This window comes from Protopterus annectens, chromosome 3.part1 (genome assembly GCF_019279795.1).
Source record: "Protopterus annectens isolate FY-2018-M chromosome 3.part1, PAN1.0, whole genome shotgun sequence".
Classification (NCBI taxonomy): Eukaryota; Metazoa; Chordata; order Ceratodontiformes; family Protopteridae; genus Protopterus; species Protopterus annectens.
In genome coordinates, this window is record NC_056732.1 from 936,868,664 (window position 1) to 936,896,470 (window position 27,807).

General features: G+C 43.9%; 1 protein-coding gene across 1 annotated transcript in view; it reads left to right on the forward strand.

Annotated features, from left to right (window-relative positions):
- The window catches only part of TMX3 (thioredoxin related transmembrane protein 3), a 1,593,937-nt gene that overhangs the window by 1,453,780 nt on the left and 112,350 nt on the right, over positions 1–27,807 (forward strand). The window contains exon 13 of the mRNA XM_044067138.1: positions 15,311–15,367. Within this exon, the coding sequence (XP_043923073.1) occupies positions 15,311–15,367 (57 nt within the window). The remainder of the gene's footprint in view (positions 1–15,310; positions 15,368–27,807) is intronic.

Here is a 27,807-nt window from a genome sequence, read left to right on the forward strand (position 1 = left end):
ACATTGACATGGGGAAGCCCAGACATAGATCTATTTGCCTCTCCCCAAAACTATCCGTTGGACAAATTCTGCACAAGAACTCATCACAAAAAAGCATGGAAAGTAGAATGTTCATCGTGCATATAGCTGCAGTCATTACAGATGGGTTATCCTGCCGTCAGGCGGGTCCTCGTTCGGCCGAATTCCAAAGTCTAGGTCCGGCGTCTGTTGTCGTCGCTTCTTCCCTGACGTCAGTGCGGCAGGGGTATAAAAGAGGCAGCCGACGCCATTTTCTTCAGTCTTTCTTGCCGCGCGGTGCCCGAAGCAGAAGCAGTTCGCAAGTGCCGGTCGGCCAGCTCCTGAAATTTACAAAAGTATTTCAGCCGAAGTCTTCTTTAAAGCTAAGTACCCCATTGGGGAAACTTTTCTTGCCTCAGACCGATGTCAGACAAAGTTAATAATTGCATTTCTTGTGGTTAGCAAATACCGCATAAGGATTTACACTCTTTCTGTATACCTTGCTTAGGGCCAGACCACGACGTCTCGGCCTGCCGTTTTTGTGCTAGGTTCAACAAGCGCACTATTAAGCGCCGGGCAGAGTTCGCCCTTCATTATTTTGGCAAAAAATTTAATTATATCATGTCGTCGGATACACCGACACCAGTTTTAAGCAAAAGACGCAAAGGTAATGACCGACATCCGAGGTCTGGACCGAGTACTGAGACCACGCTTAGGCCGACTACCAGTTCTCCGGTTCTCAGCGAGGCGCCTACGCAGCCCCTGACTACCGATGAAACTATTTTACCGGTGACTTCAGTACCCGAGGTCGCAGGCTCCTCGGTCTCCATTCCCACTGCAGTTACCGACGCCACTCTTGGAAACTGAAAATTTAGTCAGGCCTGCCATTTCTGAAGCCTGCCATTTCTGAAGGTGTCTTCAGGCCTTCCACCTTCTCTATTAAATCCTTCACTAAATCTAAAGCTGCCATGAAAACTAAAAAACAGGGTCCTCAGACCTCCTCTCAAGGCCCCATGCCTAAAAAGCAGATGCTTAAAATGGCTGAGGATTTGATAACTCTCATCAGGGTTCTCAATCCCCTCTGACAAAAGACCCAGATTGGAGGAAGACTACCCTTCCTCAGACCAGGCTTCTATTACCTCAGACCATTCTGAGGACCAGGATTATGCCTATTCCCCTTTCGAAGACTCTGATGCTGAGGAGTCTATTCCCTCGTTCTCCCCCCCTGAGGACTACTCTTTTGGGGAAACCCTGCATACATTGAGGGAACACTTCCACTGGGAAGGCCAACATTACTCAGATTCCAAGAAAAGACTCAGGGAATTTTTACTGCTCCCCCAGCATAGGCCCTTGGCTATCCCTCCTGTTTTAGATATTTTGGATGATGTGTACGCAGAAGCCAGCCTTAATCCAGATTCTTTACCTCTAGCCCCTGTTCAACCAGACAGGTATTACCAGGTTCCTGATTCTCACCAGTTCCTTTATAAAAGCCATACTGCTGACCCAGAAACTATTTGGGTCTCAAGGGAATAAAGGCCTCTACTGCTAAAAACCCTTTACCTTCAGAGAGGGATTCCAGAGCATTAGAAAGGTGGGGGGAAAAGGTGTATACATCTGCCACTTTAACCATGAGGGCATTAAACTCTCAGTTTCATATGTTAAAGTACCATCAGTTTTTGTTATCTCAGTTGAAAAGCAAAATGTCACAGACAGAACAACCAGATTTGAAAGAGTTGCAGGATTTGTTGCATGGAGCAGAGCAAGTGGGTAAACGAACCTTGCAGTGTGGTTTTGATGCTTTAGAGGCCTCATGTAGAGCTGCTGTCACGGGGTCTGTTATACGTAGACATGCTTGGCTCAAAGAGCAAACCTTACCAGATCATGTCAAAGCAAAGTTATTAGATGCACCACTTCAAAAAGATGTATTGTTTGGTGTTAAAGCTGAGGAGGTACTTAAAAAAATGGAGGAAAAAGCGAAATCCATGCAAACAGTGAAAGATTTCTTGCAGGAACAACCTCTACGCTTCAGCAGAAACTGGCCTTCAAAAACTTGGTCCTTTCCAGCCACGGACAGACCTCAAAGGGGCAGATACAAATGCCCAAGGGGCAGAGGACAACCTCAAGGATCTTACAGAGCAAGACAGTGGCAAGCACCAACCCCAAGAGGTGGAGAAGATAGATCACAGTCATTTAGAAAACAGACACAATGACTTCCCCCTATGCCTGCCAAGCAAAGCTTTAATGGCAGCACCTTTGGGCGGAAAACTGGCATTATTTTCAAAAAACTGGCATATTGTTACAAAAGACAAATGGATTCTGGACATTATAGACAGAGGCTACAGGTTCCACTTTCACACCCTTCCAAAAATGAGAGGCATGCCAAACCTGCCACAAAATCAAAGGGCAGAGGCACAAAGACAAATTTCTGCTCTCATCGATATGAAAGCGATTCAAGAGGTACCTGCAAAAGAACAAGGTCAAGGTTTTAATTCCAGACTATTCCTGGTACCAAGGAAAGACAAAGATTGGAGACCCATATTAGACCTATCCATCCTAAACACATATCTACAGGTGCCAAAATTCAAGATGCTCACATTACAGCAGCTTCTTCCCATGCTGGGCAAGGAGTCTTTAACATTGGACCTCAAGGAGGCATACCTGCATGTCCCTATCAGACAAGATTGCAGAAGATGCCTCAGATTTCTTGCAGGTTCAACCCATTACCAATTCTCTGCATTGCCCTTTGGCTTATCTACTGCGCCCAGAGTGTTTACGAAATGCCTGGCATCAGTAATTGCCTTCTGCAGACAACAAGGAATACAAATCTACCCATATCTGGACGACTGCCTGATCCAAGCGGACAGCAAGGACATTCTATTGCAGCATCTGGCGTTTGTAATAAAACTGTTAAACTACCTGGGATACACAGTGAACAAAAGAAATCAAAACTAATACCTTCTCAACAGATAATTTTCCTGGGTGCCAGCTTAAATACAACCACCCAGATGGCCTACCTCACGCCAGACCAACAAGGGCAACTGTCTCAATACTTCAACAAAATGGCAGCTTTCACCAGACTAACTGCAAGGAAAGTCCTGCAGGCTCTGGGATTCATGGCATCTTGCATCCTACTAATACCATGTGCAAAGCTGCATATGAGGAAACTACAATGGTACCTAAAAAACTTATGGTCTCAACATAGCCACAGCTTGGAAACAATTATACCACTCATTCCATGCCTTCAAAAGGAATTTTTGTGGTGGGCTCAAGCATGCCAAAGAAACACGGGTCTCCCTTTCTGTGTACCTCAAGCAACTCAAATCATCACAACGGATGCCTCAGACTACGCCTGCGGAGCACACATGGCAGATCAGTGCATTCAGGGAAAATGGTCCCAAAAAGAGAAGCACCTACACATCAACCTAAAGGAGATGCTAGCCGTGCAAAATGCTCTTATGACCTTCAAAGACCTACTGCATCCAGGCCAGCTATTGATAAGGACAGACAACGCCACAGTCATGTGGTACATAAACAAACCGGGGGAAACTCATTCATACCCCCTGTGCAGGCAAGCCATGACCCTATGGAACACAGCACTGGAATTGCAAATTCAACTACAGGCACAATTCCTGCCAGGGAAGGAAAACACACTGGCGGACAACTTAAGCAGAAATATGACAGACCCACACGAATGGAAGTTGCATCCTCAGGTTTTCTCAAAGATAACTCAGGCATGGGGACAGCCAGACATAGATCTATTTGCTACCCACAGAAATTACCAGTTGAAAAAATTTTGTTCAAGGACCTATCATCCACAGGCCTGGAAAGTGGACGCACTCTCTTTCAATTGGACAACATTGACAGTCTATGCCTTCCCGCCTCTTCCTCTACTGACCAAAGTTCTATTAAAAGCCAGAGCAGAGAGGCCACAAATGATTCTCATTGCTCCAGACTGGCCACGACAACACTGGTATCCTCTCCTAAAGAGCCTGACACACTCCCCACCATGGATCCTACCTCTAGTCCCTCTTCTGTTGTCCCAGCACAACTACAAAACCCTTCACAGCCAGCTCAAAACCCTAAATCTAGCTGCATGGAGAATACCTTAATTTCCCAACAGACTCTCCTCTCCAAGGAGGTGCAGGATGTCATCTTGGAGGCCAGAAGACCCTCTACTAGAAAAGCCTAATCCGCCAAATGGAAACAATTTTGTTCCTGTAATCAAGAAAAGGGCCAGAATCCTTGGGTAATAAATATACCTCAAATTTTACAATACCTAGCTGAGATGTTAAACAGTGGCCTTTCCTTCTCCTCCATCAAGATCCACGCTTCTGCCATTTCTGCACAATACAACACAGATCCTCCCTTATTCTCACATCCTCTATTAAGGCAGTTCCTCAGAGGGGCAAAAAATATAAAACCCCCAAGGAAACCACCAGTCCCAGCTTGGGACCTCAACTTCGTATTGGAAAAGCTGACCCTGCCTCCCTTTGAGCCGGCTTCTTCAACAGAGCTACAATACTTGTCATGGAAAACGGCCTTCCTTCTGGCTATCACCTCAGCACGCAGGGTTTCGGAACTACAGGCCCTCATGGCTGTGCAACCATTCATCATTTTCCATCAAGACAGAGTTTCCTTACAAACCAACCCTACCTTCATGCCAAAGGTAGTATCCAGTGTAGCTTTGAATCAGACTATCCACTTACCTACCTTTTATCCAAATCCAAAGGGGAGAGACTACTACATTCCTTGGACATTCACAGACAACTTCGTTATTACTTGGACAGAACAAAGCCATTCAGGAAATCTGAGCAGCTCTTTGTGTCCTATGCTACAGGTGCTCAGGGAAAGGCTATTTCCAAACAGACAATTTCAAAATGGATAGCCCACTGCATACGCTTTTGTTATTCATTTCATGGAAAATCTGTGCCTGTATACATCAGATCCCACTCCACCAGGGCCACAGCTACCTCTGCAGCTTTCCTCAGGGGGGTCCCTACCAAGGACATTTTGGAAGCAGCTACTTGGAGTTCAGTGCACACTTTCTCCAAGCACTACCACCTTCCACTATACTCAAAATCTAGAGCGGGCTTTGCCACAGCAGTCCTGCAGGGCATCCTTGCCCCTCCTAGTTCCACTTAGTGCCTACCACCCTTACTTAGCTTTGGGATTCTACCCATCTGTAATGACTGCAGCTGTATGCACGATGAACATAGTACAGTTTTGTACCTACCATAAATGTAGATGTTTGAGTGCTCATACAGCTGCAGTCCAGGTTACCCCCCCCTCCGTCCCCTCTTAGGATGGGCCTTATGACAAACACCTTTATCATACAACCTATTTGGGGTATTCTTTTATGGTGTATTTGCTTGCAACTACTGTTTTTTGATTTATCTACATTGCATGTTTGCATAATTTTATGTTTTGCCTTCCTTCTGGGGACACCTGACATCTGGGGCAAGAAAAACTGAAGAAAATGGCGTCGGCTGCCTCTTTTATACCCCTGCCGCACTGACGTCAGGGAAGAAGCGACGACAACCGACGCCGGACCTAGACTTTGGAATTCGGCCGACCAAGGACCTGCCTGACGGCAGGATAACCCATCTGTAATGACTACAGCTGTATGAGCACTCAAACATCTACATTTATGGTAGGTACAAAACTGTACTTTCTCTATCCTTCAGCTGGAAAAACCTATCCGTCTATGCCTTTCCCCCTCTGCCTCTACTCTCCAAGGTCTTACTAAAAGTCAGACAGAAAAAACAAAAATTATCCTAATTGCTCCGGACTGGCCTCGCCAGCACTGTTACCCGCTTCTAAGGAATATGTCACACCTTCCTCAAACACCTCATCTACTGTCTCAGCAGAACTATCAAATTCTGCACACAAACTCTGAATCTTGCAGCATGGCTAATCAACTAATTATTCAAACCACATCTCTCAGTAAACCTGTGATGGATGTCATTTTGGAAGTCAGAAGGCCTAGTACTAAAAAAATTATGCTGATAAATGGAAGAGATTCTGTTCTTGGAACCAAGCACAAGGAATAGGCACAGCAAAGCCCAATATTCCTCAGATGTTACAATACTTAACTGAGATGCTTGACAAGGGCCTATCTTTTTCTTCAATAAAAATTCATGCCTCTGCCATCTCAGCTCATTACAACACAGAGCCTCCCCTCTTTTCTCATCCACTGCTTAAACAGTATCTCAGAGGGGCCAAAAATTTAAGGCCTCCCAGGTGAGCACCAACTCCTGCATGGGACCTCAATTTTGTGCTGGAAAAACTCACCCTGCCTCCTTTTGAACCAGTAGCTGCTGCGGATATAAAATTTCTATCTTGGAAGACAGCTTTTCTTTTGACAGTCACTTCAGCAAGAAGGGTTTCAGAACTACAGGCTCTCATGGCAGTGGAGCCTTTCATTATATTTTACCCGGACAAGGTGGCCCTCAGGACCAATCCTTCTTTTATGCCTAAGGTGATATCAGTGTGGCTCTTAACCAGACCATTCACCTGCCAACATTTTTCCCAAGTCCGCAGAACAAGGGGGAGCGGATTCTGCATTCATTGGATGTACACAGACAACTAAGATTCTACTTAAACAGGTCAAAATCTCTAAGAAAGTCTGAGCAACTACTGGTAGCATTTGCTGCAGGATCAGAAGGGAAGGCTGTATCAGGGCAGACTATTTCTAAATGGATAAGCCACTGCATTCGTTTCTGCTATTTGCACCATGGTAAACCTGTGCCCAAGGGAATACAATCCTATTCCACCAGGGCTGCCTCTACTTCAGCAGCTTTTCTCAGAGTGGTCCCAACCAAAGACATTCTAGAAGCTGCTACTTGGAGCTCAGTTCATACATTCACAAAGCATTATCATTTACCTCTCTTCTCTAAATCCAGGGCAGGCTTTGCCACTGCAGTCCTGCAGGGCCTTATATCTGCTCCTAATGCTGTTTAGATGTTCATCGTGCATACAGCTGCAGTCATAACAGATGGGTTCTCCTGCCGTCAGGCGGGTCCTCGGTCGGCCGAATTCCAAAGTCTAGGTCCGGCGTCGGTTGTCGTCGCCTCCTCCCTGACGTCAGTGCGACAGGGGTATAAAAGAACCATCCGACGTCATTTTCTTCAGTCTTTTTTGCCGCACGGTGCCCGAAGCAGAAGCAGTTCGCAAGTGCCGGTCGGCCAGCTCCTGAGATTACAAAAAATTTGGAACCGAAGTCTTAAGTACCCCGTTGGGGAAACTTTTTTTTGCCTCAGACTGATGTCAGACAAAGTTAATAATTGTATTTCTTGTGGGAAGCAAATACCGCATAAGGATTTCCATTCCCTCTGTATACCTTGTTTAGGCCCAGACCACAACATCTCGGTCTGTCGCTTTTGTGCTACATTCAACAAACGCACTATTAAGCGTCGGGTGGAGTTCGCCCAGCATTATTTTGGGAAAGCATTTAACTATACTATGTCGTCGGATACTCCGACTCCGGTTTTGTCTAAAAAACGTAAAGACAAGGACCGACACTCGAGGTCCGCGGCCTCTACCGGCACCATGCCAAAGCCGACTACACGTGGTCCGGTTCTCAGCGAGGCGCCTACGCAGCCCCTGATTACCGACGACACATCTTCGGCGGTGTCTCCTGTACCCGAGGTCGCAGGCTCCTCGGCCCACACCCTGACTACAGATACCGAAGCCACACTTGGCATTGAAACACAGAATGTGGACAGGTCCACCTCCACTCAAGGTGTCTTCAGACCTTCCTCTTCTTTCTCCATCAAGGCTTTCACCAAGTCTAAAGCTGCCATGCACCCTAAGAGACCAGCTACACAGGGCCCATCTCCAGGCCCCATGCCTACGAAACAGATGCTTAAAATGGCTGAGGATTTAATTACTCTAATCAGAGGTTCTCAGCCACCTCCGGACAAAAGACCCAGAGTGGAGGAAGATTCCCCCTCCTCTGATCAGGGCTCCATTATTTCAGAGCACTCTGATTATCAGGGACAGTCTTACTCTCCTTTTGAAGACTCTGATGCAGAGGAATCTATTCCTTCTGTATCCCCCCCTGAGGATTACTCATTTGGTGAAACTCTGCATACCTTAAGGGAACACTTCCACTGGGAAGGCCAGGATTATTCAGAGTCCAAGAAAATACTCAGGGAATTTCTTTTGTTACCCCAGCACAGGCCTCTAACTATACCTCCTGTCCTGGACATCCTAGATGATGTTTACTCGGAGGCCTGCCTTAACCCGGACTCTCTCCCTCCAGCTCCAGTTAAGCCTGACAGGTACTACAAGGTTCCTGACTCACACCAATTTCTATACAAAAGCCATGCTGCTGACCTAGAAACCATCTCACAGGGGGCCAAGGGAGTTAAGGCCTCCATTGCCAAAAACCCATTGCCTTCCGAGAGAGATTCCAGATCCTTAGAAAGGTGGGGAAAAAAGGTATATACCTCGGCTACCCTATCCATGAGGGCCTTAAACTGTCAGTTTCATATGCTAAAATACCAACAGTTTCTGTTATCTCAATTGAAAAGTAAAATGTCACAACCTGAACAGCCAGACATGAAGGAGTTGCAGGATTTGATGCATAATGCAGAACAAGTGGGTAAACATACCTTACAATGTGGTTTTGATGCTCTAGAGGCCTCATGTAGAGCTGCTGTTACAGGCTCAGTCATACGTAGGCATGCTTGGCTCAAGGAACAAGCCTTGCCTGATCATGTCAAAGCTAAATTGCTAGACGCCCCTCTTCAAAAGGATGTACTATTTGGGGCAAATGCTGAGGAAGTATTACGGAAAATGGAGGAAAAGGCTAAATCAATGCAAACTGTGAAAGAATTTATGCAGGTTTAACCCCCACGTTTTAGTAGAAATTGGCCTTCCAAAAACTGGTCCTTTCCTGCCACAGACAGACCCCAAAGAGGCAGATACAGGCGCCCGAGGGGCAGAGGACAAACACAAGGCTCGTACAGAGGCAGACAATGGCAAGCTCCTACACAAAGAGGTGGTGAGGACAACTCACAATTTTTCAGAAAGCAAAACCAATGACTTTCCCCTTTGCATGCCAAACAGGTCTCAAATGGCAGCACCCTTAGGAGGAAAGCTGGCACTATTCTCAAAAAATTGGCATATTGTCACAAAGGACAAATGGATCCTGAACATTACAAACAGAGGCTACAAATTCCATTTTCATACCATTCCAAAAATGATAGGCATGCCAAACCTGCCACACACACAAAGGGCAGAGGCACAAAAGCAAATTTCAGACCTTATAAACATGAAAGCTATTCAAGAGGTACCTACACACGAACAAGGTCAAGGTTTTTATTCCAGGCTATTTCTGGTGCCAAGGAAGGGCAAAGATTGGAGACCTATTTTGGATCTTTCCATCCTAAACACATTCCTACTCATACCAAAATTCAAGATGCTCACTCTACAGCAACTTCTTCCCATGCTGGGCAAGGAGTCTTGACTGGTAACATTGGACCTCAAGGAGGCATACCTGCATGTCCCAATCAGACAAAATTGCAGAAGATACCTCAGATTTCTTGCAGGTTCAGTACATTATCAATTCTCTGCATTGCCCTTTTGTTTATCTACTGCACCCAGAGTATTCACGAAATGCCTGGCATCAGTAATTGCCTACTGCAGACTTCAAGGGATACAAATATACCCTTATTTGGACGACTGCCTGATCCAAGCGGACAGCAAACACATTCTTCTGAAACATCTGGCTTATGTAATAATGTTATTAAACTCTCTAGGATACACAGTCAGCAAAGAGAAATCAAGACTAATACCCTCTCAGAAGATAATTTTCCTGGGTGCCAATTTGGACACAAACACCCAGATGGCCTACCTCACGCCAGAGAAGCAGGGGCAACTAATTCAATATTTCAGAACACTGGCAAATTGCACCAGGCTGACTGCAAGGAAAATCCTGCAGGCTCTGGGATTCATGGCATCTTGCATCTTACTAATCCCATGTGCAAAGCTGCATATGAGAAAACTACAATGGTACCTAAAAACATATGGTCTCAACACAGCCACAGTTTGGAAACAATGATACCACTAATTCCATGTCTGCAAAAGGAATTTCTGTGGTGGGCTCAAGCATGCCAAACAAACACAGGTCTTCCATTCAGCAAGCCTCAAGCAAATCAAGTCATCACAACAGACGCCTCGGACTATGCCTGGGGGGCGCACATGACAGACCGGTGCATTCAGGGCAAATGGACCCAGAAAGAAAAGCACCTTCACATCAATCAAAAAGAAATGCTAGCAGTGATAAATGCTATTACAGCCTTCAAGGACCTTCTACAACCAGGTCAGCTATTGATAAGAACAGACAACACCACAGTTATGTGGTACATAAACAAGCAGGGAGGAACACATTCTTATCCCCTATGCAGACTGGCCATGTCACTTTGGAACATGGCCATGGACTTAAAAATGGAGCTACAAGCACAGTACTTGCCAGGCAAGGAAAACACACTGGCAGACAACCTAAGCAGGAATATGACAGATCCACACGAATGGAAGTTGCATCCAAAGGTTTTTACAGAAATAATCCAAGAATGGGGAAGGCCAGACATAGATCTCTTTGCCTCCCACAAAAATCATCAATTAACAAAATTCTGCTCAAGCATCTTCCATCCAAAGACCTGGAGAGTGGATGCTCTCTCTTTCAGTTGGACATCAATGACAGTTTATGCCTTCCCACCTCTTCCTCTGCTGCCCAAAGTCCTATTGAAGACCAGAGCAGACAGACCAAAGATGATCCTCATTGCTCCGGACTGGCCAAGGCAACACTGGTACCCACTACTAAGGAGCCTGACTCGTTCCCCACCATGGACCCTGCCTCTAATGCCTCTTCTTCTGACTCAGCACAGCTTCAAAACTCTTCACAGTCAACTGAAGACACTCAATCTAGCCGCATGGAAGATTCCTTAGCATCACAGCAGGCCCTGCTCTCCAAGGAGGTGCAGGATGTCATTTTGGAGGCCAGAAGGCCGTCAACTAGAAAAGCTTACTCTGCAAAATGGAAACGTTTTTGTGTTTGGAATGAGAAAAAGGGCCAGTGCCCTGGAAAACTGAATTTACCTCAAATACTACAATATTTGGCCGAACTGCTAAGCAGTGGACTTTGGTTCTCCTCCATCAAAATCCATGCCTCAGCCATCTCTGCAGAATACAACACTGATCCACCTTTATTCTCTCACCCTCTATTAAGACAGTTCCTCAGAGGGGCTAAGAAATTAAGACCTCCAAGAAATCAACCAATACCTGCTTGGGATCTTAATTTCATTCTGGAAAAACTGACTTTGCCCCCTTTTGAACCAGCTGCCTCATCAGATTTACAATATTTGTCCTGGAAAACAGCTTTCCTTCTGGCTATCACTTCAGCTCGTAGAGTTTCAAAACTACAGGCTCTTATGGCTGTCCAGCCTTTCATCATCTTCCATCAGGACAGAGTTTCATTACGTACCAACCCGTCCTTTATGCCTAAAGTGGTATCCAGGGTAGCTTTAAATCAGGCCATACATTTACCTACTTTTATCCTAATCCTCAAAACAAAGGGGAGAGATTACTGCATTCCTTGGACATCCACAGACAACTGCGTTATTATTTGGACAGAACAAAGCCTTTCAGAAAATCAGAACAGCTTTTTGTGGCCTATGCGGTAGGAGCTCAAGGAAAGTCAGTATCCAAACAGACAATCTCAAAATGGATAGCCCACTGCATACGCTTTTGCTATTCCTTTCATGGCAAAACTGTACCTACAGGCATTAGAACTCATTCCACCAGGGCCACAGCTACCTCTGCAGCCTTCCTCAGAGGAGTTCCTACCAAGGATATTTTAGAAGCAGCCACTTGGAGTTCTGTGCATACCTTCTCTAAGCCCTACAACCTACCATTATACTCCAAGTCTAGAGCAGGCTTTGCCACTGCAGTATTGCAGGGCATTTTGGCTCCTCCTAGCTCCACCTAGTGCCTACCACCCCTTTCTTAGCTTTGGGATTCTTCCTATCTGTTATGACTGCAGCTGTATGCACGATGAACATAGTACAGTTTTGTACCTACCATAAATGTAGATGTTCGAGTGCTAATACAGCTGCAGTCCAGGTTTCCCTCCCACCTTCCCCTCTAGGGGTATTCTTTTATGGTGTATTTGCTTGCAACTACTGTTTTTTGATTATATTGCATTGCATTATTACATTATTTTATGTATTGCCTTCCTTCTGGGGGCACCTGACATCTGGGGCAAGAAAGACTGAAGAAAATGGCGTCGGCTGGTTCTTTTATACCCCTGTCGCACTGACGTCAGGGAGGAGGCGACGACAACCGACGCCGGACCTAGACTTTGGAATTCGGCCGACCGAGGACCCGCCTGACGGCAGGAGAACCCATCTGTTATGACTGCAGCTGTATTAGCACTCGAACATCTACATTTATGGTAGGTACAAAACTGTACTTTTCATCCTCCCATCCATAGCTTTGGGATTCTACTCAAATGTAATGACTGCACCAGTGAAACACGAAGAACATAGTACAGTTGTGTACACTTACCATAAATGTAGATGTTCGAGTGTATTCACTGTTGCAGTCCGGGTTACCCACACGCCATCCCCCATTCTATACCTTTTCTTTCCTTCACTATACTCAAAAGCTAGATGAAGGTAAATTTTATGTTTCTAAGGTGCATTTATATATTTACAGTTTATTTATATATATTTTTGCTCCCCATTTGGGGGGCACCTGACATCTGGGGCAAGAAAAAATGATTAAAATGGTGTCGGCTGCATGTTTTATACCCCTGACGACCTGATGTCATGGAAAAGGAGACGGCAATCGACGCAGGACCCAAGACTTTGTTATTCAGGCCAACTGAGGGCAACCTGCCAGCAGATTACCCAAATGTAATGACTGCAGCAGTGAATTCACTCGAACATCTACATTTATGGTAAGTGTTCACAACTGTACTTTCTTTGGTATGTGAACAAACAGGGAGGAGCCAAATCCTATTTACTTTGCAGACTTGCTCTCCAGGCCTGGGACCTGGAAGCCCAAAACGAGTCTCCCTGCAGGCAGTTTATATCCCTTCAGCTCAGAATATTCAGGCAGACACCTTGAGCAGGTCCATGTCACAATCCCATGAATAGATGCTTCACAAGGGATGTGTTTGTGGACATTGTCCCCAGGTGGGGTACACCTCAAATACATCTGTTTGTCTCCCCCCCTGCACTGACAACTACCACTGTTTTGCACCAGGCTACCCAGTCCATTAGCAAGGGCAGTGGATGCCTTCTCCATCTCAGGAAGGGGATGTTTCTGTACACATTCTCCCCTTCCCATTACTTCAAAAAGTCCTGCTGAAGATCCAGCAGGACAAACCAGAAATCTTGCTGGTGTCTCCCTTTTGACCAAGATAGCATTGGTTCCCCCTCCTCCTGCATTTAGCCAGGGGCAATCACCACAATTTACCTCACATATAGTGTACCTTCTCACACAAGAAAAGGTATCCCTGATCCATCCCCACCTGGAATCTCTGAATCTAACCCTGTGGGTGATAGAATTCTGATCCCTTCTAGACACCTTTACAGTGAGGGCATGCTAGCTGTCCTGCAGGAGGTCAGGAAACCTAATACTAGGACATTTTATTTGTGTAAGTGGAAGAGGTGTTCTCCATGTGGTGTCAACAAGACAGCTAGACCCTTTGCAGAGTGAGGTCCCCTTAGTGCTGTCCTAGCTGTGTGAACTCATGCAAGTAGGGTTGGCATATTACTCTGTTAAAGAACACCTTGCTGCTATTTCAGCCCGTCTCCCTCTTGATCCTCCTCTAGTCTCTTGTCTCCCTTCAGAGTTGTTCCTTAAGGGTGTACCACACCTCAGACCCCCCAGCAGGCAGGTCCCTCCTCCATGAGATCTGAATTACATTCTAGAGAAACTCACTGTTGCCCCCTGTGAACCAGCTTCCAAGGCATCTCTGAAACATTGTACCTGGAAAACTGTACTTCTTGTGCACCTGACATCAGCCAGAAGAGTGTGATAACTCCAAACCCGCATAACAACACCTCCCTTGCTCATGTTCCACAAGGATAGTGTGACCCTGAGGACCAACCCCTCCTTTATGTCCAAGGTGGTCAATGAGCTATCCATAAATCAGGGTGTTCACCTGCCCACCTTTTTCCCTTATCCCCAAGATGATAGAGAGAGAGTCTTACATTTTATTGATGTTCACAGACAACTTAGATTTTACCTTGACTAAGGCCATTGCAAAATCAGACCAACTGTTTGTCTCCTTCCACCCCAGAGCCTTGGGAAAAGCGGTGACAAAGCAGACCATTTCTGTTTGTATCTCTAAAGCTTTATCCTTTTGCTGTACATTCCATGGCAAACTGCTCAAATCCAAAATTAAAGCCCACTCCACTTGAGCCATGGCTTCATCTGAGGCCTCCTTCAAAGGATTGGATACTGCTTCCAATCTAGAGGCAGCTACTTGGTCATCTGTCCATACCTTCACTAAACACTACAGGTTGGATCATGTCTCCAGATCCAGAGTGGGGTTTGCTAGGGCAATCCTGCATGGCTTTGTGGTGAATAGCTCCATACCACCACCCTCTTCTTCCCTGTAAGCTTTGGCACTCACCCAAGAGTTTGGAATACTGCAACATGAGAATAGAAGGACATAGAATAGTTGTGTAAAATCTTACCATAACCATAGATGTCTTTCTCATCCATGTTGCAGTGTTCATTCCCTCCCACCTTACCCCCTTCTCTCCATCTGAACGGTCTCTTCTTGGATGACACAGAGCCTGTACAGCTATCCTGGGACTGGGGTATAACTGGGGTGTTCAGTTCTGAGGAAAGGTACATGTAGATGTCACTTTTATGGCCCATGCTCCCTAGGTCAACATCAGACATCCTATGTACCTAGCAGTGCCTACAGGCTTTTGTATACTGGCCAGACGTTCAGGCAGCAATAGAGGAAAACCCAAGAGTTTGGAATACTGCAACATGGAAGAGAAGGACATTTAAAGTTATGGTAAGACTTTGCACAACTATTCTTTATAAGTGTATTTGTATGCATATACATGCTTACAGGTTGTTTAATCGTTTGTAAAAGTGGAATGCCTTTAGTAGGCAATTCTGCAGTTCTGCATCTTATGATTACCGTATTTATGTTCAGTAACTCATTAATAGTCCAGATAAAATAGAGTGAAAAGGAAGTTAAATTGTGTGAATAATTTGTGTGTAATTCTTGCTTGCCTTATATTTGATCATGTCTTCTTGATTGCATTTTTTTTTTCAGAGAACTCCAGTTTGGCCATATGGATGGCAGTGATTACATAAATAGTTTAATAATGGGGTAAGTATTTATGTTATGAAGGTAAACGACACACATCACATGAATGCATGTTTGTTTAAAAAAGAAAAAATGGTATGCCTGTGATGATGTAAAAGTTATAGGAGCTGATTCACGCACAAGAAGTCTGATTGCTGCCATTTTTTAGGAATTGTACTTCTGTCTCCTATGACTGCTTGCACATTTTTTTGCACAGTAGTGCAGTCAGCTCTTCCCATCTCCCCCAACTTACCAAAAGCATGCACCTGCGACTTCTCATTCCTGTGTGGCTGAGGCAGTTTGAGTAGGGAGTATGCCACCGTGATTAATTTCCTCCAGGTTTTATAACAGCTGCTGTGATAGCACTGTGGTATGTACTTTTATTCCACCCCATCAATCTGTCTAGCCATCACTGTTCCCCTTTTTGATCATCTAGGACTTTGTGGACCTCCAGTTTCTGCTGGAACAGCCACCTCCTCTCCCTGTGAAGGATGGAATTCTTAGACATAGTCATTCTTCTCACACAAACGGTTCATCAGGTACCAGAGTCTGTTGCTAAACCTCGGCCATGGGCTTCATAAGGCAACCCCAACTCCCATGCCATTGAGCCTCCGTAAGCATGGCTGCTGCTTCAGAAAATTCTGTGATCCATTTCAGTAACTCGGGTCCTGCAACAGGATGAAAGCAACTGAAGATGGCAGTGTGATGAAGAGGGCAAAGAGATTCCTTCTCCTTCTAAGAGATTTACTAATTAGTCCAGAAAGAGTGGCAGGAAGATGTTGGTAGGATGAGGTTCAAAGCTTCATGGAGAAACCTGGTTACTGTAGAAAGTGGAGAGCTTAGAAGGGATCAGAGGAAGATCTTTGCTATTGGGAAGAATGTTGGAAAGTTGGGAGAAAGTGAGGGCTGGTTAAGATAGTCTTGACAGCTGGGTAGATTATGATAGATGGCCAAAAAGTAACATTCGGGATCTAAATACTACATAATATGAAAAAGGAAATAGTCATAGAGAAGTGTAGATTTTGGAATAAAAAGCGAGATAGATGTGAAGCTGGTAGGAAATTAAGAGATGATAAGGAAGATAGTACAGTGCTAGCTGTACAAGACAAACATAAGTGTGGAGAGAAGACAGGTAATGCTGGGCACCCTTGCAGATTTCTTTTACATGGAATTTTATAAACCCTGTGAGGTCTCTTTCCTTTTGCAGGGAGATGTATTGAGGAATGTGTAGATTGGAGAATGTCTACCAGAATATGGGGGAGATTCTCGTATCATTTTAAAGCCAAGAATTGCAACATGTCACAATTGCTAAGACCAGGCTTTAACTTTCTTTTTGTTTTTACCTTAAGTTGCAGCAGTCTTGGAGGTGGTGAGTGTGTATATGTGTAGGTAGGGCAAAACACCTGTATAGGAGTGTAGGGGAACATGGACTCCTTTAAAAAAAAACAATAATTATTACAATTGTAGCCTTTACCATTAGAATAATTCACAGTTCTGTATTTTGCAGTAATGATAGGGGAGATATGAATGGAAGATGCCAGCAAAGTATTACAGGGCAGATTTTTTTTCACTGTTTTTAGGATTATGGAAAGGCTTGTGGACCAGATGGGTTTCCAGCAGACTTTCATATCATAGGTGGCAAATTACTGGGGATTTGCAAAAATATTCAATGAGATAATGAGAATTCGAGTCCCCCCTCCAAACACTCACTCACACTCGCTCGCTCGCTCACTCGCTCACTCACTCACTCACTCGCTTACTCTCACTCACTCTCACACTCACTCACTCTCACTCACTCTCACTCACTCACTTATTCTCTCTCTCACTCACTCTCTCACTCTCTCACTCTCTCTCTCTCTCACTCTTAAAGTTGGGAACTGATGCCATTGACTTTACACTGGTTTCTTCAAGCTTTTGCATCAAAATTTATTAATCTTGAATCCTTATTGTAAGGTTGGGTGACCTTCTCAAGAGGTCATTATCTTAAGGGAGGTGGGTTTGTGAACGACAGTCTCCAGAAGGATATTGAAAACTCTTGTTGGATTTCATAGGTTGTGAGTGCAGGAAATGTGGGAAGGTGAAACTACCTTGACAATTCAGCTTCTTTGACATCAGCAAAGCTTCTGGTATGGTGAGGTGGTTTTCTGATTTTAATGTGTTGAAATATGGGAGTCTGTTATCTAATCATTGCAAACCTTGTAGAACAATCCCAGAAGTCATTATTTGGGGGTTACTGTGGTTTGTAATGATAGACTATTTCTACCATCAGTGTCCCCTTTCTTTCTTTTACTTCTGCTAGTAATATAGTTTTGACATAAGGAGTAAGTAAGGTATTGAAGCCGGAATATGGGGAAAGATACCTTGGTGGATATTAGTTGGTTTGCGATTTATTATATGGAGACGGTGTGAAATGTGAACAGAGTACCTCCTTAGGCTAATAAGAGTTTAAGTAATTCCAAAGAGTGGCTGCTCTGGAGTTTCTTCACAAAAAATGGTAATATTTTCTGCTTGGGGAGGAGGGAGAGTGGATGATGATTTCATTTTTCCAGTACATGCAGAGTGCCTGGGAATCTGGATATGTACTAGTGTGCAGTAAGTAATAAGAAACTTGGAGTAACTCAATAACAAAATTAGAAGAAATTTAAATTGGTGGGGAGCTGTTTGTGAGTAGTGTGTGAGTAATGCACATAGTGATGCTTCCTTTTGGCAATTTGTCTTATGAGGCAGTTATTTGAAGCAAAGAACTGTAAAGGAAATTCATACTTTGTGAGGTATATATACTTAGAGGGGAAAGAGGACATGGGAGAAAAAGACTGAAGGAGAAACAATAGAGAGGGGGTCTTCGGATATGCCATACTCCAGTAGGGATGTTATAGCCATGCCTGTGAATAATGCAAAGACAGCAGCAGAAAGCAGGAATTTAAGGTGGGTGAAGAGGGTAGAGTGCACTAAGGGTAAGTTGAGATACATATAGATAAGGATATGTGAATCATACATTGGATGGTAGATGGGCTCACAAAAAGTAGATGGATTGCTTTATTGTTCAGCGAAGCTGTGTAATGGGAGGGATAGCCAGCTACAGGAAGACATGCATCATGGCAGGGCTGCAGAAACTATGCTAGTAAGGGAGCTTTCTGAAGGCATCAGACCTAGGAAGGATTTATGCCATTTATTTGTTAACTTGGTGATTGGACTAATTCTTCTCAAACCATTTTCAGACATGAGCCAGACCATAATTACAGTATAGGTATATATGAAAAAGCTAATCATCAAGCATGTTTTAGAGAGGAAAATTCGCACAGACTTGTAAAAAAGCACAGAAGGATTAAAGGGATAAGCAGACTGTTAAAAAAAAAGAAACAGACTAACTGATGCAGAACCTCTGCATATAAAGGAGGGAATGAATGCATATGTTAATGGAATGGTTATGCGTATGTTCTAGCACAGTGAGTCAGGAAGTGTGTATTGGAAGGAAACAGTAGTAGAATGTTTTTTGTTAAGCCTACATTTTAATTGGTAGGGGATGTCCAGCGTGCAAAAGAGAAATTTTGTCCCCATTTCTCTAGATTCTAACATGAATTTGAGATATTTTTTTCAAAGCCTGCAGTGGTAATGGGTACAATGCCTCCTTGATTGTTTCAGGACTGTTGCTTTGAATCATATTTCTGGGGACAATAAAGATTTCATTGTCCCTCTGGAACATGAGTAATTCAAGAATAAGCAGTTATAGACTCCTAAAATTCACATATGTCACCCTTACCTAACTTTTTGTTCGTGTTCTGCTATTTCATATGTACACTGATTGAGATACCTTCTTAAAAGAGTTAACTGGAAACAGAAAGGTGCCATTTAATATATGGACACCTGAAAATATCGATCTGATGATGTTAATCTTCGTTCATTCCTTACTGATGGGTTATTGGTTCCATCCTCTGAACCGAGCCGGCCATATATCAAGCTCGAGTCAGCCAAAAACTCTTGAGCCAAGGTCCTACCCAGAATGCTCTGCTCCCTGTTACCTCATTTGCTGCATTGCTGTACAGCCGTGTCAAGCCACTCTCTCTCAGCTAACTGAATAATTTTTGAAAGTTTATATATTCTCTACTTTAAAAGTTTTTCAATCAGTTGCATTTATTATTCTCCTACCCTAGACTCTCCCTTTTAGTCTATTTCCCTTTATTACCCGTTTCTTACCTTTGAGGTAATTCTTCATTACCATCATTGGTAATCCTTCCTTCTTTCTCTCTTCTTACCCATCTGGGTAGCCTTTGTTTTTCTTGGTACTGTCGTTCTTCTCCACATCATTATGTCGGACAAGAAGTTGGTTTTAAACAGTGTAAGGATTGTGCCGTAAGTTACCGCTTTCCGATGGCCATAACTTGTGTGTCTATTGTTTGAATGTCTCCCACCTTACTGTGGATCCCTCATGTGGGATTTGTAGAAATTTTTTGGCCAGGACTATTAACAAGAAAAAGAACAAATTAATCCTGAAGTCAAATCTCCTTTCTGTGAGGCTGTCTCTGGGTCAGAGGGTTCACCCCTCCAGCTAAACCCCATAAGAGACGTTCTTCCTAGTCCAGGTCTCTCACTTCATCTCCCTCTGGAGATCGCAGGGAGTCTACTCATAAGAAAGTGAAAATTGCTTCTCTGGTGCTGCCACTTGTGACCCTTTCTGCACCAGGCATGGCACCACCCCAGTTGATTCTTGCTCCAGCCACGTCCCCCTTATCGACACCGGATGCACTTACAGCTCCGACAGTTCTGGTGCCGCCCTTACTAGCACCGTCCCTGCAGGGTACAGTCTTTTTCGGCACCATTGGCACAATCCCCTTTGGCCACAAGTCTGACTATACTGTCCTCCATGGTGCAGATACTTTTGGCACCGACATGCTCTTCAGTGCAGTCCTTTTCAGCACCGTCATTGTTACTGGTGCAGACACCTTCCTCAATGACACCGCACCCATTGGTGCAGACACCTTCATATGGCACTGCCTTCGTCAGAGCACTCTACTTCGACACCATTTTCCTCAGTGCAGACATCCTCTGTTCCGGGCTCTACACCACTTGAATTAGCAAGGACCAAGTACTCTCCTTCTTTGGATCCATTCGTTGATAGCCAATATAGCCCTTTTCTAGAAAAAACAGAATCGCCTTCAGGTTTTTCTATGAGGTCGACCAGGAGCCTCTCTGAATAAGATGTGTTGCGGCTTGTTGACCAGTTGCTTGTGGCCAGGAGTCTTTCTCAACCGTCTAAACCTACTTTCCCTCCTTCAGGTGAACGTATTTCTCCTCAAACTCCAATGTACACTCCTCCTTCGACTTCCACCCAAGTATCAAAACCCTGATGTTCTTTGTGTTTCACTGTTGCAGTCATTACATTTGGGTTATTCTGCTGGCAGGTTGCCCTCAGTCGGCCTGAATTCCAAAGTCTTGGGTCCTGCGTCGGTTGCTGTCGTCAGGGGGTATAAAAGATGCAGCCGACGCCATTTTATTCAGTCTTTCTTGCCGCGCGGTGCCCGAAGCAGAAGCAGTTCGCAAGTGCCGGTCAGCCGACTCCTGAGATTTTCGTGTTCGGGTTTCAGATCCGAAGTCTTCATTAAAAGCTAAGTACCCCATTGGGGAAACTTTTTTCTTGCTCCAGGCCGATGTCAGAAAAAGTTAATAATTGTATTTCTTGTGGGAAGCAAATACCTCATAAGAACTTTCATTCTTACTGTATTCGTTGCCTAGGCCCTGACCATAACGTTGCTAGTTGTCAGTTTTGTGCTAGATTTAACCAACGCACTATTAAGCGTCGGTACGATTTTGCATTAAGCTATTTTGAGCGAAGATTTAATTATACAATGTCGTCGGATAGCCATCTGACTACTGGAGTTCACAAAAAAACGCAAAGAAAAAGACAGGCAACCGAGGTCCAAAACCGATGACGAAGCTTCTCCTAAGCAAGTCGCCGGTTCGTCAGTTCTCAGTGAGGCGCTTTCGCAGCCCGCTACTTTAGAGTCGCAGGTCGCTACCGACTCCCACGTGGAGTCGGCCAGGCCGCTGGAAACTCAAGGTATTGGAATCTCGGAGATTATTCCCGCAGATGGGTCTGGAGCCTCTGAGCAAGTATCTGCTTCTGAGGGTGTATTCAGACCTAAACAATTGTATATTAAACCAACTTCAAAGACTAAAACACCTTTAAAGGCAAGGAAACAAGTTCACCAGCCACAAGGAACAGGCCTCCATGCCCAAAAAACAGATGCTCAAAATGGCCGAAGACTTAATTACCTTGATCAGGGGTTCCCATCCCCCTACTGATAAGAGGCCTAGGCAAGAGACAGACTATGAATCTTCAGATCAGGTTTCCATTTCTTCTGATTCCTCTTCTGAACAGGAATATTCTCTTCCACCCCTATGAGGATTCTGATGCTGAAGAATCAATTCCTTCAGCTTCTCCTCCTGAGGATTACTGTTTTGGGGAAACGCTTACACTGGGACTGCCAAGATTTTTCAGAATCTAAGAAAAGGCTCAGAGACTTCCTTTTACTACCTCAACACAGGCCTCTAGCTATTCCACCTGTGTTAGATTGTAGATTATGTGTTCTCGGAGTCTAGTCTGACCCCTGACTCTTCACCCCCAGCTCCTGTTAACCCGGTCAGATACTACAGGGTCCTTGACTCTCATAAATTCCTTTTCAAAAGCCTTACTGCAGACCCAGAAACTGTTTCTCAGGGTCCAAAAGGGGTCAAGGCTTCTACTGCAAAAAATCCCACCCCCTCTAACAGGGATTCTAGGGCACTGGATAGATGGGGGAAAAAAATTACACTTCTGCTACTTTGGCTATAAGGGCCTTAAATTGCCAGTTTCATATGCTCAAATATCAGCAATGTATCATGATACTGCTTAAACAGAAATTGATGGTAAATTCTGAATGTGCAGAAAACAAAGAAATGCAGGATTTATTGCATGCAGCTGAACAAGTTGGAAAGCATACTTTGCAATGCGGGTTTGATTATCTGGAGGCCTCTTGCAAGGCCGCTGTTACGGGTTCTGTCATTAGAAGGCATGCTTGGTTAAAGGAACAAAATCTGCCTGACCATGTTAAAGCTAAATTATTAGATGCTCCTTTACAACATGATACCTTGTTTGGTGTTAAGGCAGAAGAGGTGTTAAAGAAAATGGAGGACAAAGCTAAATCTATGCAAACGGTCAAGGATTTCTTACAGGTACAGCCACCTAGATTTAGCAGACACTGGCCTACAAAGAATTGGTCCTTTCCAGTCTCAGACAGACCTCAAAGGGACAGATCCAGACACCCTAGAGGCAGATCACAGCCGCAAGGATCCTACAGGTCTAAGCAGTGGAGTGCTTCTACCTCCAAAGGTAGAGAAGACAAATCACAATCACACAGGAAACAGTCCCAATTACTTCCCCTTGCCTGCACCAAGCACTTATCTTCTGGCAGCACCCTTAGGGGGAAAACTAGAACTTTTTTCTCAAAATTGGCACATTATAACCCAGGACAAATGGGTTTTAGACATAGTGTCACAAGGCTACAAGTTTCATTTCCATACCCTGCCAAGGACCAACAGTTGGCCAGACCTGCCAAAAATCAATGGGCAGAGGCTCAAAAACAAGTTGCAGCTCTCATGGACATGAGGGCTGTTCAACAAGTGTCACAGCAAGAGCAGGGACAAGGATTTTACTCAAGACTGTTCTTGGTACCCAGAAAGGACAAAGCATGGAGACCAATACTGGACCTATCTATTCTAAACACTTTCCTGGATATACCAAAATTCAAGATGTTGACCTTACAGCAGCTTCTGCCCATGCTGGGCAGCAAGGCTTGGCTCGTGACTTTAGACCTAAAAGAGGCATATCTGCATGTCTCAATCAGACAATCATGCAGAAGATGGAAAAACCACAAACCAAACTGCAAACGAAACCAACCAGCCAGTAATTCCACCAATATTTAATAAAAACACAGCTCTAACGTCTCGGCTCTCCACACAAGCCTTCAAGGAGTAAAAATACATAAAAAAAACTTGCCTCATATAGTGTGTTCAATCAAACAATGAATTCATTACACAATTAAATCAAATATTTCCAATTAAGCTCTTCATTAAGAACATATGGATACAAAGTATTAAATTTCAAGATATATAAAGACTCTTTAGTCAATAACTGTTTTTTAAAAAAACATTCATCAAATACTTTAATTTTCTCTAAAATAGTACCCTGTAAACCTTCACTATTACTGTTGTGAAAACATTGAAAATGAGTAGCTATAGAACTTTGAAAATGAGTAGCTATAGAACTTTGTTGTTTCTTATTATTTATATCTCTTATATGCTCTAACATTCTGACATTAAAGGCCCTTTTAGTTTCTCCAATATAAAACAAATTGCACGGACATTTAAGTGCATATATAACTCCTTCTGTGTTGCACATAAAAGTGCACCATGTATCAAATGGAACATTATTAATGTAGTCAAACTTATTTATTATGTATTTGCAAGCCTTGCATTTTTTACAAGAAGTACCTAATGTAAGTCTATTTACATTTATTCTAATATCTGGGGGACTAAATTTTCCTTTGACAATAAAATGATGTATATTTCTACCCCTTCTATAAGAAATGCCTAATTTAGCATTTAACCAAGAAGAAACATTTTTCAAGGAACACAAATAGTTCCAAAAATATTTTATTACTTGAGAAATCTCAAAACTAAAACACCCAAAAGTAGAAACAAAATAAGTAGATTCTAAAGGTTCTTTTGAAGCCATTTTCTGTGGAGCCATAATATATGAATTACATTGTGTATAATTTACAGCGGAGCCAGAACATAACCTCTTCCAACTTCTCTCTATTAAATTCCTATCATAGCCCCTATTCTCAAACATATCCACAGTTACTTGTAATTCTTTTCGTAAATCTCTAATGTTATTGCATAATCTAGATATCCTCAGCATCTCACCATAAGGAAGTGCTTCTAAAGTATGTATAGGATGACAACTATCCCTATCTACAAAGTGCATGCCCTGATCAAATTTCTGTGGACAGTAGTATGTAAAGTTGTCCCATCTGTTGTGCTTAATTCTGCATCCAAAAAAGGAATGCATTTTCCTACTATTAATCCATCAAATTGTAAATGAAATCTATTAAAATGTAAAGATTGAACAAATTGCTCAACCAAGTCATTCCCACTCTGTACAATAAAAATCAAATCATCAGTATAACGGAAATATTCTTGAAAATTGGCACATTATAACCCAGGACAAATGGGTTCTAGACATAGTGTCACAAGGCTACAAGTTTCATTTCCATACCCTGCCAAGGGCAAACGGTTGGCCAGACCTGCCAAAAAATCAATATGCAGAGGCTCAAAAACAAGTTGCAGCTCTCATGGACATGAGGGCTGTTCAACAAGTGCCACAGCAAGAGCAGGGACAAGGATTTTACTCAAGACTGTTCTTGGTACCCAGAAAGGACAAAGCATGGAGACCAATACTGGACCTATCTATTCTAAACACTTTCCTGGATATACCAAAATTCAAGATGTTGACCTTACAGCAGCTTCTGCCCATGCTGGGCAGCAAGGCTTGGCTCGTGACCTTAGACCTAAAAGAGGCATACCTGCATGTCCCAATCAGACAATCATGCAGAAGATACCTCAGATTCAAGGCTGGCTCAAAGCATTACCAATTCTCTGCACTGCCCTTTGGCTTATCTACTGCTCCCAGGGTCTTCACAAAGTGCCAGGCACCAGTAATTGCTTACTGCAGACAAAGAGGAATCCAAATATATCCTTACTTGGACAACTGCCTCATACAAGCAGAGAACAAGGACATTCTACTACAGCATCTGACGTTTGTGATAAGACTTTTAACATGCCTATGGTAACACAGTCAACAACAACAAAAAATCAAAACTAGTACCCTCTCAAGAGATAATATTCCTGGGTGCAAGCTTAAGTACAACTGCCCAGATGGCTTATATCACTCCAGGCAAACAAAGGCAACTGACTACCTATTTCAAGGAAATGGCAACAAAGGCCCAGTTATCTGCAAGAAAAATTCTGCAGGCTTTTGGCTTCATGGCATCCTGCATCTTACTAATTCCATATGCAAGACTGCATATGAGGAAAATTCAGTGGTACCTAAAAAGTGTCTGGACACAACATTGCCACAGTCTGGAAACAATGATTACTCTAATTCCCTGCCTGCAACAAGAATTTCTATGGTGGGCAAAGGCTTGTCACCAAAACAAGGGACAGCCATTCTCACTACCCCCAGCCAGGCAGAGCCTAACGACTTATGCATCAGATTATGCCTGGGGGACACACATGGCAGGAAGAGGCAGTCTGGGCACCTGGTCCACAAACCAAAAGCATCTACATATCAATCAAAAAGATATGCTAGTTGTTCAAAATGCCCTGATAGCCTTCAAGGACCTACTTCATCTGGGACAACTACTGATAAAGACAGACAACACCACGGTCATGTAGTACATAAACAAGCAGGGGGGCACTCATTCTTATCCCCTGTGCAGGCTAGCCATGGCTTTATGGGACACATCATTGACTTACCAAGTTCATCTGCAGGCACAATTCCTGCCAGGAAAGGAAAATACTCTGGCAGACGAACTAAGCAGAAATCTCATGGATCCTCACAAGTGGCACCTGGATCCACAAGTCTTCAGCATGATAACAAAGAAATGGGGACGTCCGGACATAGATCTGTTTGCCTCCCCTCAAAACAATCAACTAAAAAGATTCTGCACAAGGACTTACCACAGACCAGCTTGGAAAGTGGACGCCTTATCTTTAAACTGGACAAACCTATCAGTATATGCCTTTCCTCCACTGCCTCTCCTCCCCAAGATACTCCTAAAGGTCAGGCAGGAGAAGCCAAAAATGATTCTGATTGCCCCAGACTGGCCACGCCTGTGCTGGTATCCGATCTTAAGGAACTTGTCCCAGTTCCCAGCCTGGACCTTGCCTCAAATGCATCATCTACTGTCCCAGCACAACAATCAGATTTTCCACAGCCAACTCAGGACCCTAAACCTGGCAGCATGGCGGATAATGTAGCCATACAAACCACACCTCTCAGTAAAGCTGTGATGGATGTCATTTTAGAAGCCAGAAGGCCTAGTACTAGAAAATCCTATGCTGGGAAATGGAAGAGAATTTGCGCTTGGAACCAAGCTCAAGGAACTGATACAGCTGTCCCAAATATTCCTCAGATTTTGCAACACTTAACTGAGATGCTGGTCAAAGGCCTATCTTTTTCATCAATTAAAATCCATGCCTCTGCCATTTCGGCTCATTACAGTACAGAGCCGCCACTCTTCTCATCCTTTATTAAGACAGTACCTCAGAGGAGCCAAAAACTTAAGGCCTCCAAGGAGAACGCCAGTACCTGCATGGGACCTCAATTATGTCTTGGAAAAACTCACCTTACCTCCTTTTGAGCCAGCTGCTACTGCGGATATAAAGTTCTTATCTTGGAAAACAGCTCTACTCCTAGCAATAACTTACGCAAGATGAGTTTCAGAGCTACAGGCTCTCATGGCTGTGGAACCCTTTATCATTTTTTTATCCAGACAGGGTATCTCTGAGAACAAACCCTACTTTTATGCCTAAGGGTGGTATCCAGTGTAGCCCTTAACCAAACAATTCATTTGCCAACTTTTTATCCAAATCCACAGAACAAGGGGGAGAAAATTCTGCATTCTTTTGACATACACAGGCAACTTAGATTCTACTTGGACAAAACTAAAGTTTTCAGAAAGACCGAACAATTACTAGTGGCATATGCCACAGCATCACAAGGAAAGGCCATCTCCAAGCAGACTATTTCAAAGTGGATAGGTCACTGCATTCGTTTCTGCTACTCACAGCATGGCAAACCAGTGCCTAAGGGCATTAGGCCACATTCAATCAGAGCTGCAGCCACTTTTGCAGCCTTTCTCAGGGGAGTAACAACCAAAGACAATTTAGAGGCTACCACTTGGAGTTCAGTGCATACCTTTACAAAACATTACAATCTGCCTCTTTACTCTAAATCCAGGGCAGGCTTTGCCACTGCAGTTCTGCAGGGCCTCATAGCCGCTCCTAATGCTGTTTAGCTCCAGCCACCCCAACCATAGCTTTGGGACTCAACCCAAATGTAATGACCAACAGTGAAACACGAAGAACATAGTACAGTTGTGTACACTTACCATAAATGTAGATGTTCGAGTGTATTCACTGTTGCAGTCCAGATTACCCACCCGCCATCCCCCTTATTTTTGCTGGAACTTATCTCTACTTCTATAATCTATACAACCTAAGTGGTGTATTTGCTTATAGAGGAAGGTAAAGCTTATTTTGGTGCATGTATGTTTTATTTACATATTTTTAGCCTACCCCTTTGGGGGCTCCTGACATCTGGGACAAGAAAAACTGAATAAAATGGTGTTGGCTGCATCTTTTAT